Source organism: Ursus americanus, chromosome 9 (assembly GCF_024610735.1).
Source record: "Ursus americanus isolate L20-20 chromosome 9, mUrsAme1.1.p, whole genome shotgun sequence".
In the NCBI taxonomy this organism is placed as follows: domain Eukaryota; kingdom Metazoa; phylum Chordata; class Mammalia; order Carnivora; family Ursidae; genus Ursus; species Ursus americanus.
The window spans coordinates 30,349,475-30,362,097 of NC_142135.1; the positions used below are offsets into that span (position 1 = coordinate 30,349,475).

Consider the following 12,623-nt stretch of genomic DNA (forward strand, 5'->3'; position numbering starts at 1 on the left):
GGGTTTGAAAAAGAAGGTAAATTAACCTAAGGCTACACTGCTTTCCTTTGTTGTTGCCGTGCTTATGAGTGTAACAATTTGTAAATGTTATGGGAAAATGGCAAGGCCATGTTCAAAAAGGTATTCTTACATCATTTGGTCCAGCAATACCTACTCATCAGAACCTGACTTCTGCCCTCATCAATGGTGAAAAATGTAATATATTTCTTCCATGTGACTGCATTCTAAAGTACAGTACTGATATATTTATACAAATAAGATATCCAACAAATAAATATTTGAAAATGACCCCACTTCTCTCACTGTCTCACACACAAACACACCCAAACACACATTAAAAGTCCCCGGGCAAGAAGAAAAATAGTTATCAGTATATCATGTACTTTACTCCATGAAAGAAGTGAAACTAGTTTAATACTAGAGCTTAGAAACTACTAATGTCTAATAATTTATAGGCAAATTAATATTAATGATTCATGTTTTGTTACCCATAGGTCATTCGGTATCTCAAACTTTGAATGCAAATTGGGGCAGAAAAAAAAGGATGCCTGCTAAAGTAGGCAAGGCAGCACAGGAGACTCTCCCACAGGAATCTAGCCATTTAATAGAGGAATAGCCTTGTATATGTAAAATAATCATTAGGTCATAAAAAAATGGGAAATTATGATTAGTATTAATTTATATAACAAAGGCAAAAATTCCTTTAAGAGAGATCTTAATCAAAATTATTAAATACAGTTTGGTTCTTTAACATTCATTTATAAAACATAACTTATTTGGAACATTCCTTAAAAATGCTAGGTAAATTAATTCACTGTTAATTACTCAGAATACTTGGAAGAATGATTAAGATGATAAATTTTTTTTAAAAGGCAGTGTATCAGGGGCACCTGGGTGGCTCAGTCGGCTAAGCAACTGCCTTCAGCTCAGGTCAAGATCCCAGGGTCCTGGGATCGAGTCCCGCATCGCATCGAACTCCCTGGTCAGCTTCTCCTACAGTCAGCTTCTCCCTCTGCCCCTCCCCCCTGCTTGTGTGCTCTTTCTCTTTTTCAAATAAATAAAATCCTTAAAAATAAATAAATAAACTCAAGAGTTCTAACTACTATATAAATAGTCACAGAAAACTGAAATAAAAGTTAAACAGGACATGGACTTCCTATCGTGTTACTGTCATGCTTATTGGGTAAAACTCCTTCCTTACTTATTGTATGGTATTTATAAGAGAAAGCTGGTGAATATCTGGACCACCACCAGTAACAAAAGTTAATTTAAGCTGTCTGGTTTAATAAGAATGTTCCCTTTAAAAACAGGCGTTTATAAATTTATGTAGCAAAATAAAAAGGGAAAATTTTATCTTAACCATAGCCAAAGCAGGATAAACAACCATGATGATATATACATTTACAGTGAAATTTCTTCATAGCTATCTTTGAAAAGTAGGGACACTTACAGTGGCCTTATCAAATTCAGCCTCAGAAGATGTTGGTGACAGAGGACTTATAGGGCTTAGAGATGGAGAGCTCTCAACACTGGAGACATATTCAGGATCAGGAACATATAAAACCTGCAAGAAAGCATTCACATAAAGATTCAGTCAAACTGAAATATTAATAATTGAATGGTGTTCTATAAGCAAGTACCATTAACAATGATCTTCACTAACAGAAAATATAAAAATCTTCGAATTAAAAGAATATTTATTACCATAATAATTCTAACAGTAAAACAAGACTGATTTAAATTCAATTTAGACAAGTTTGATAATAAATACTGTCAAAGATAGGGTGGGGAAAGAATAATTCTCATGTACTGTGGGTGTTCCTCTTAGAGGACAATTTGGTAATAGCTGGCAAAATTTAAAATGCACATTATCATTTAACTCAGCAATTTTACTTCTAGGACTTTACAGAAATGCCTGCATATAAAAAAGAGAGAGAGATGTAGAAGAGTGTTCCGGACAGCAATGTTTATAATAACAAAGCAGCTGAAACAGTCTAAAGCTTAGTGCTTTGTTAATACATCAATATAGTGCAATACTACCTACACATGAAAAAGTTTGAGGTCAAGCCATACTTAAACATTTTCTAACAATCAAAGTTAAATATAAAAAAAAGGAAAGGCTAAAATATTTCTGGAAGAGGATACAAACTGTAAACAGGGTTGCTTCTGGAAAAGGAAAGTCTGAAATGGGATAATTTTGAATTTTTTTACCATGTACATGTAATGGTTTGAATATTGCAATAAGCTCTTTAAAATTACATTTGAACAGATAATTCACAACTATTTTCAATATTAGTAATTTTCAATTACCAAGAAAAATTAATATAGATATGTGACCATTTTCTCTCCTAGAGCCAATATGATTTGTTCAAAGCATGCATAAAATTACTTCTAAATTTTCTATATTATTAATGATACTGCAGTGGGTATTTTCTGTCTTACTACTAAATGCTTCTAAATACCAATGCATTAAAAAAAGATACCTGTCCAGTAACAACTGCTCGGGAGAATAACTTATTTAATTGAACAAGTTCGTTGGGCGTTGTATCAAATTTCAGGGCTATACTATTCAAAGAATCCCTTGATTCAACCTGTTTGAAAGAAAAAATAAATTACTTGAATATGTTAAAACAGAAAAACTAAATTTATGAGGTTTAATATTATTAAGATGTTTGTGGACCAATCTCACATTTGATTCACAAGTGGTATTTTCCATCTTTAGATATAGGTTAACTTGAGAAATTTTGTGCTTTGTTAGCAAATGGCCTCAACCTATTATGATACAGTGTATATGCTTTATCATTGTATATCACAATTATATGCGGGCCTCTACTTCAAATAATTTCCAAACACAAAACATAATTTGCAAAACACAAATGATTTTTATTTTACAAAGCTCTAAAATATATTATTCCTTTGAATAGTTTCTAAAACATATGGAACCTAGAAACATACAAATTTTATTTTAGCAAAGTACACCTGTATCAAACTGAAAATGCTATTTCTAACAATCTTTACGTATACATCTTATCATTTAAGTATATAAAGTAGAAAACATATTTGAACCAAAATTCAGCAAAGTTTCTAAATCATTAATATTCTTTAATGATCGTATTTATAGAAATCTTAAATCATGGGATTTTGCCAATTACCCTGAAGAAAAACTCACTTGATCAGTCAATATATTCCTTTAGAATTCTCTACACATAAGGCATTATGACAGCGGTGTAGGATAAAATTAAGTACAACTAAGTGGTTTTAGTGCACAAGGGATTTACAATCTAGTTGGAAAATAAGAAAGACAAAGCTATATGAGATGAAGAGCAATTTAAATAAAACAACAAATATAACACAGAAGTTCTGAGTATGGATAGTATGCCACATCTGCTCCAAATTGTCCAGGAAAGACAATATCAAAAAGATTTAAAAGCTAGATTTTGAAGAAGGAATAGGAATTTGAGAAGTAGAGAGAAGGGAAAGAACACTCAAAGTGAAGAGCATAGGACTGACATGTTAGGAGACAGAAAAATATAAAGCACTTTTTCTGTGATACTATTTCTTCCTCCCAAACCACCCAGAGTACACTAATGAGTTTAGCATTTTAGGAAGGTGAGTAACTAGAGTTAATTCTCAAAAAGGATGAGACTGAAAAGACATTTAGAATTAGGCTGTAAAAGACTTTGAAAGTCAGGAAAAATAGAAATGTATATAATGCAAAAAAACAATAAATACATAGTTTTCCTTTAAGGGTTATATAAAACCAAATTTGTGACAAATACATGGGATAATAATTGAGTAGTTTTGTTTCCTTCCTTTTATGCAAACTTTCTCATCTATGTAATGAGATGATCTATCACTTACCCTGTTAAGATAATATATGTAGAAGCTCTCTGTAAACAAATTTTATTTTGCAGTAACATCTGTATGTTTACAAAATACTTGCATATTATCTCACATTTTATCCTCACAATGATCCTATTTAATGGGGTGATGAAAGTAATAAAAGACACCAATAGTTATAAAGCAAAGAAGTTATATGGCCTAAGTGACAACAGGTCTAGGATTGAGACAAGAGAACAGATGCAGAAAAACCAACTTAACACTACTGCAGTAAATGAGGTTAAAAGTAATAGAAATGTAAAAAGAGATTTAAGGTATATAAGGTTCCAAATAAGACTCGAGAAAGCACTCATGGAATGAATGAGGTTTTGACGATGGTAGTAGTAGTAGCAGCAGGTCAGGGGAGCAAATGGTAATAAGCAACTGATGCTGAGAGATCTGATGCTGAATCCCCAAATTCTAATCTGGATGAACAACAGATTGAAGGGAAATTAAAATAAGAAAATCAAGCATTGGACAAGGATGGAGAAATTGGTAAGAAGTTTGCTACAATTTGTTAAGTATCATATGAAAGTAGGAAATACAAGCATCTAGAGAGGTAGGAATAGAAAAAAAATGGAGTCTCACTCCACATAGTTTATATAGTAAAATTCTTAAGATCTCGAAGTAATAGAATGTAAATGGAAAAGTGAAAAGAAACAAGGGACCACTTACATTTGGAATCAAGAAGAGTAGAACAGCCAGTAAAAGAGATGGAAGATAAAGTAAAATTGACAACAAGAATACCAGGGCAATGAAGCATAATGATGGCAAAATGTAGTCCAATTAGTTTCAAGAACAAATAGAGGGAAAACAGGAGATATACTCAAAGAAATGATGGGTGATAATTTTCCAGAACTATGAATGACAAACTGCTCAGACTGAAGAAACACAATAAGTAAAAATTTGTCTGAATCAGGACTTATCACAGTGGCACTGTAGAACCGTAAAGAAAAAAGGGAAAACTCCAAAAACAATCTTAAAAAGGGAAGACTGCCTAGAAATGAATAAAAATAAAAAGGAAAAAGAGGGACGTAAGACAATGGATTACAATACTGAAAGCACTGTCAGAAAATAACAGTCAACCTGATGGTCTGTAGACAGGTCAACTACCAGGAATGAGGGTGCAGTGAAGACTTTCAGACATTGCCTGATTATCCATTCCCAGATCCTCACTGATAACAACTGTTAGGAAGAAGAAAAGGAAAACCAGAAAGAAGGAACAATGAGCAAAAAGCAAACAAAGGAAAGGCCCCTGGGTTTGATAATTAGAAAATCATTAGGACCCTTAGAAAAGGCTCTTCCATTAGAAAGGTATACAAATACTAAGTTAACTAGGAAGAAAATGATAATGTATAGCATTTTCAAGGTCTACTTTTGATTCCTACTGAAAGTGATTTCATAATTAAAAACACTATGTGTGTTTATATACATACATATATATATACACATACATATGATTTTAATTTTAAAGCTATGTAAATACAATGATTGATTTATACTATATTTAGGTGGTATAAAATATATTTAAGCTAGATCATAAATATTTCAGAACAAATTCTGAGAGTACATTATGATACCAAAAGTTTTAAGAGAAATATAGAGGAAATATATTTTTTCCTAAATATAAAAATCATGTTATATAAATATTTTACATAAAGATGTTACAAAAATTTTATAAAACTATAGTAAGAATAGAATATAAGACTATAAAATCTTACTCAGTTCCAGAAATACACTTCTTTCTTCTAGGATTTGGCATAGGGAATAAATAAATAATTTAAAAATAGGGGGTAAAAGTCTAAACAAAGACCAGGAAGAGGATGTTTTATAACTTTTCTGATTAATACTTGATTTTTTCCAAAAGGTCATTTATAACATTAAGGAAAAATGTAATTTCAAGTTTCAATTACCCCCCATAAAAATAACGGCTCTTAATTTAAATTAATTTTGTTATAGATAACACAAGTTTTATGAATCATAAGAATGGTAAACTAAATTCAAAATGAACTAAACTTTTACAACTCTTCACAATCACATAATTACACGTGTAGATAACATCTTATGCCTCATGCCTATAATCTTATGCCTGAATAAACACTAATGAATATATCAAATTACATGACCCATTATTTTACTGTTTGAACTTATTTTTTCAATTTCTCAATCATGCAGAGAAGGTACAGCACACTCAATTTAAGCTTATAATATACTTTAAGAAAAGATTCTTTTGATGGTAAAAATAATCCTACCTTAAATATCTGGTTCCCAACCTTTTTAAAAAATACTTAAAATCTCAAATTATCAGTTATTAAATATATAAAAAAAAGGTGTAAACCAAGTTTTTGATAATTTTTTCAATTTTAAGGATACACAGAAAATAATCAAAATCAAACCAAGACTGGAAGGTTTCACGATGACACAAACTCAGAGACTGTTTAAAACTGCTATTTGCTTCTTAATACAGTTGTTACATATTAGAAAAACACAAAATAATAACACAAAATTAAGGTCAGTTAAATAACTGTTCATAACTTTGTTAACATCATGTAAATAAACAATATTTATATATAATCAGATAAGCACTACACCACAGAGGAAAGTGGATTTCTCACTTCAGTTTTCCATAGTAACCAGAAATGCAAAAAGCTGACCACCCGAGAGATTTGAAGGTCATTTGAAAAACATAGAAAAAAGTTCCACTTCAAAGCTAAACAAACTTAGCCATCAATCACTGCAAATAATCATGATGTGAGAGGTTATTCTGGAAGATAAATGTCAATTCATCTTAAGTGTTCTATCTGCCATTTTCATTATCCTTAACACTGCTGGGAACATAATGAAGATCACATTTCTAAAAGACTAAATATTTTCCTAAAAGCCTAATCTAATAAAAATTATTACAACACAGGAATTTTGACTCCCCATAAATTACGATCTGGAACAAATTAAACTTGCTGGGATAACTGTCTTGTATCACACTTAATAAATTTCTCTTTAAGGAAAAATAAAACTTAGAATACAATTAAGAACTTAAGTTATTATTAATAAAACAGTTATTGAAAGGCAAGTATTTTTGAAATAAGGCAATTCACAACCTTTGTCTTATTTATTATAGTATAAACAAAGAATGTCTTCAGTAACACTCTTGCAAAGAGAGATCGGCTTTTTCAAAAGCAAATAACTTACTGTATACTCAATAGTTCCTTTAGGTTTCTGAAAGGACATTCGTCTCCCATCTTTCTTGTCTAAGGTCTTCTTTTGGCCGGTGTCTGAAAGAAAATGAGGTAAAACTCCTATTAAATTCATTTTCCTTTCAGAGCAATGTCAAGGACTGGTAAGTAGAACTCAGTGTTGAAAAAGGAAATGTACCTTCTTGCTTGCTTGCTTTAGGAACTGCCCAGTATAAGACACTATAATAACTGGAAGTCAACTCAAAACATAAGCAACTGTCAGCAAAAGGATTATTAAGTTTTATTAAAAACTGAATTAGGGACCATTTCTTTCAATCTATCTAACTTGATTACAATTAACTATATATTTGAGGATATATTATCATCATTATTATAAACCAAACCAAGTTTGAAAAATGTAACATTAGTCCTCACAGGAAAAAATAATTCCACTTCTACAATCATAGTTAAAGATGGAGTCTTCTCTATGGAATTATTTTAAATTATTAAATTCCTTGCTTACATACCATAAAGTTAAGATATGCTTTCGTATATAAACATACTTTAGTGCATTTCATTTTAGATAAAGTACTAAGTATTTTTCACTTGCTTATCAAGACATTTCACTTGAACGTGTCATTATCACTGAGATTATGGTATCTGTTTCACTTTAAATTTTGCATTAGTCCTAACCTTCTCATCTATACTTCATGTAACAACCATCACACTCAATTGATAAATACCACTCCTATCTAAATAATTTAAAATGATTAAAATCAATCTCTAAAAAAACAAAAAAACTCAAAACTGAAAGAGATAGTGAATGGCAAAATGCCATATTCACCCTCAATACTCTACAAGATTAAAATGATAGTTCTCAAAGAAATTAGTTCTCCCCAACCCCAAATAACTTTCATTTGTTCTCTCTCTACCCAATCTTAATTGAATTCTGATCATACTAGAGTTTGTTTATATGTACCTAATTAGCTCAGTTGGGTAGGCAGTTTTAACAAAGCATTAATAATAAAAATTATAAGTCTGAATACCAAAAACGTCAGTTTCACAATGCTTAAAAAAGCTCTCCTAAAACCTTCATGATCACCTAAGGTAATCCAAGTCTTTGTTATTAATCACAGCATCTGGCTCAGTTTTAAATTTCTCCTTTTAATCCCTTTCGCTAAATGGTAGCCTACAAAATATGGTGCTTGCTTTGTTCCACAATGCCTCCTCAGTGCCTAACAAAGGGCCTGATATGGCAAGCATCCAGTCTGAATGAGCTAATGTTCTGACGCAACAGCTTAAACTGCACCTAGAACTATCAGAATTCTCATGAATTGTCATTAATTTTCCATAAAGAAGAGCAGACAAAGAATTACAGTTCAACCATTACGCCCCTGGGGGCAATGAAAAATATATCCGTCCCCCACTTTTATTTCCTAAATATTTACAGAATTCTTAAAAAACTGAAAGGGGAAAAAAAGATAAAGACTCAAAAAAATAGGCAAAGACAAATTCACAAGAAAATATAAAAATGGCCCTTACACATATAAAAATATTTTCAATCTAACTAAAACTAGGGAAATGTAAATGTGAACTACACTGAAATACCATTCCTCACCTATCAGATTAGTAAAAATTCAAAAGCCTGACTACATATTGTTTGGCTATAGAAAAACAGCATTCTTCTATATTTACAGTGGGAATGCAAAATGATATAATGCTTATGGAAAGGGGTATTATTTTTGATTATTGTAATCCATATTTCCTCCAATGAATAGCATATATTTGAATTTGATTTTCTTATGATAAAACATTAAACTATTTTAAATTTAAAAAATTTTAGAAGTTTTAAATAGTTTCTGCTCTTTCATAAACAGCAGAGGGAGCCAAAAACACTATCCTCCTTTTGCTGTTTAAACTTAAGCAATGCAAAGTACAATCACAGATTACTTTTAACTAATAATATATATCCTCCACCCTTAACTGATTCTAGGAGTAACCATTAGTCTACATTTGCTTTGCCTAATTGAAGTTTTTCAATTTGTGTTTCATAATATCCCAAGAGTTCACTAAACATTTAATCACAATGAAGTTTGCAATTGCTCTCATTTTTAAGAGTTCACCATGGAATGCAGTTCAGAGCAAGAAAACCAATATGCCAGCTTTCTACAGTTTAAACTTTAAAACAAATTGTAAGTATCCACTTTAATCATTTAGAATCATATTATTTTAATGTTTATTACAAAAAGTTCTAAAGGTTAACAACAAATATTAAAACATTTATTCATAAATATAACTACCAGAGCACAATAAAACAAACTGATCATTCTCTTCTATTAGTATGAAAATACAATCACATAATCACATTATTTGAAACTTTCTGAAAATGATTAGAGTTGCTACCTAGCCCAGTCTCTTATTGGGTAATCGTAACCTTTTTTAAAGACAGTTACTAGCATAAAAGAATCTAGACAGTGAGTATGGAAAGGAGAGGTCTTATTCTTCTTCCCACAAAAGTTATTACAGTTTAGAAATATATATATTTGTGATTTATTTAACAATCAATAAACATTTATCAAGTGCTCAGTATATGCCAGCCACTGTTCTAAGTACATCACATTTATTACTTTATCTGATTCCTCAACCCTATAAAGTAGGGACCATTATTATCCCCATTTTACAATTTAAGAAGCTGAAGCACACTGTTGGTTATTGCAACTGGGGAAACGTTCCTGGCATCTAGTGGGTACAGGCCACGATGCTGTTAAACATTGTGTGTTAAACAATGTACATCACATTGCCCTCACAACAAAGAATTCTCTGTCGCAACGTCAATACTGTTAAGGTTGAGAAGCCTTTCTATGTACCCAGCACCTTATATTATGTGTGGCATACAGCAGGTGTTCAGTAAATTTCTGATAGGTAAATGAATATATAAAACTTCCCCCAATATACAATTATCTTGATATATTGAAAAAAGTAAGAGACTTAGATTTCACTCTATCATTACCCAAAGCAGACACTTACATGTAACCTAGAGCAATAGACTCCCATTCTAAGATGAATCCTACAAACTTCGATATTCTGTGTTTTAAGAATTTGGTCCAAAATATTTTCTAACTTCTACTCTGATTTCTTCTTTTACTATTTAGAGAATACTGCTTAATTTGCCAACATATGACAGTTTCTAAAATTTATCTTTTGGTTACTGATTTCTAGAGTAATTGCACCATGGTGAAAGAAAATAAAGTTCAAACCTTGGAAATTTATTGAAATTTGCTTTATAATCATAAGGAAATTTAGTAAATATTCCATAGGTACTTGAAAAAAATGTGTATTCTGTACTGTAGGGTAGTGTTATATGTGTGTGTTTCATACATACATAAAATCTATCTCCAAATCAATAAGGTCAAGTTTGACAATTGTGTTTTCAAATTTTCTATATTCATATTGATTTGCTTTTGTATGCTTATTCTGTAAATTACTAATACAGGTTGTTAAAATCTCCCACTATAATTATGGGCTATATATGGTCCCTTATGAATTTCTCTGGTTTGTTTTCTGTATTTTGAGACCATGACACTAGGTTCATATAAATTAGGAATTATTTTATCTTCCTGGTAAATTGAATCTTTTCTCAGAATACTTTTTGCCTTAAAGTCTGCTTTGTCTGATATTATACCAGTTAGTCTTCCATCAGTGTTTACTTTTGCTTTCTACTTTCAATCCTTCTTTATCCTTACACTTTTTTTATATTTTTAAAGAGTTTAAGTAATCTCTACACTCAACATGGGACTCGAACTCATAACCCTGAGATCAAGAGGTGCATTCTCTACTGACTGAGCCAGCCAGGCACTCCATCCTTACACTTCAGATATGTCCCTAAAGTAGGACCTTTTTGTCTATTTGTCTGCCTGTTATGTTTCTCTTTCTTTCCTTCTTTTGGATTACTACTTTAGTGTTTTCCTCCCATTAATTTAAAGTTATGTATTCTTCAACAATTCTGTTGGTGATCATCCCAGAAATACTGACTTATCACAGTCTAATATTAACTATTACTTTTATCCTCTTACTAAACAATGAAAGGACACTAAAAACTGTGTGCGCCTGCCAAGACTTATAGGCAATTGTTACTAGATACTTTAATTATATATATATTAAAAAACCACTATAAATCATTATTTTTCTAGATAGTCAACATTCACTTAGTTTTGCCCTCATATTTACCCTTTTTACTGCAACTCTGAGCACTTTTTACAGAGGACAGAATTCTAGGTTGGCAGATATTTCCCCCTGTTTTTTAGTTTCTACTGTTTCTGTTGGGAAATCAACTGTCAATTTTATTGCTACATCATTAACTGTTTGTTCTAACTGCTTTTAAGATTTTTCATCTTTAGTGGGATTTGTAGTGATTCCACTAGAGGTTTGTAGTGATGCTTAAATCTATGAATTAAAGTATTTCATCAGTTTGGAAGTTTTCATTCTCTTATTAAATAATGCTTCTGCCCCATTCTCTCTCTCATCTCCTTAGGGACTCAAATATATATACATTAGAACTTCCCATTGAATCTTTTAGTAACCTTAACCCTCTCCCATATTTTCCATCCTTTTGTCCCTCTCTCTTTATTCCGAGTATTTTCTTCTGACCTATCTTTCAACTCACTAATTCTCTCTTATGGTATGGCCAATTTGCTGTTAAATTTATCCACAAAGGTTCTAACTTGGATTATATTTTTCAGTTCTAGAATATCCATTTTTTAAAAATAATTTGTATCTTTCTACAAAATTCTCAATTAGCACAAAATTCTCAACACGGCTATTTTAAATCACAACTACAATATCCAGAGTTCCTATGGCTGTGTTTCTATTCACTGTTGTTTCTGAGGTCTTGTCATGTGCCTAATTATATTTTGTGTGCTGCATGCTATATTTGCAAAATTGTCTATAGACAGAATTTGACACACAAAAAGCCGGATTCCACCAGAAAATATTGTTTGCTTCTGTCAAACAGCTGAGGACACTAGCAATACCAGATCTTGTTAATGAAGATATAGGAATGATAATCTGAAGCCAAGCCAGTATCTTACGAGAATACCTACTTCAGTTTCTCTATACCTTCAGATACAATGTTTTAGGGTTCTACGTGAGAGTTCACCACCCTTGTAGTGTAGTGGCTCTTATATTCTATTCCTTATCCTTTATACCTGTATGTCGTTAAAAGAACCTTTTAATCTCTCAGTTGCTATTTCTGGAATCAACACATTACCCAGGGAAAAAGCAATCCCAAACGGGAGCTGCTCCTCCTTGGCCTCTGTCCTCACTTAGATCCTAGTTTAGTCATATCAGTTTGCTTTCTGATACCCTCAATAAAATTTATTTTGGGACGCCTGGGTGGCGCAGTCGTTAAGTGTCTGTCTTCGGCTCAGGGCGTGATCCCAGCGTTCTGGGATCGAGCCCCACATCAGGCTCCTCCGCTAGGAGCCTGCTTCTTCCTCTCCCACTCCCGCTGCTTGTGTTCCCTCTCTCGCTGGCTGTCTCTGTCAAATTAGTAAAAATAAAATCTTTAAAAAA

The 12,623-nt window shown here is 31.8% G+C and overlaps 1 protein-coding gene across 7 annotated transcripts in view; it reads right to left on the reverse strand.

Moving 5' to 3' along the window:
• OXR1 (oxidation resistance 1) overlaps positions 1-12,623 on the reverse strand; it is a 433,246-nt gene that overhangs the window by 51,496 nt on the left and 369,127 nt on the right. For all 7 annotated transcript variants that reach the window (XM_045805802.2, XM_045805804.2, XM_045805807.2 and 4 more), the window contains 3 exons: positions 7,069-7,151; positions 2,484-2,591; positions 1,451-1,564 (listed from right to left, as the gene is read on the reverse strand). In XM_045805802.2, coding sequence (XP_045661758.2) covers positions 1,451-1,564; positions 2,484-2,591; positions 7,069-7,151 — 305 coding nt within the window. The remainder of the gene's footprint in view (positions 1-1,450; positions 1,565-2,483; positions 2,592-7,068; positions 7,152-12,623) is intronic.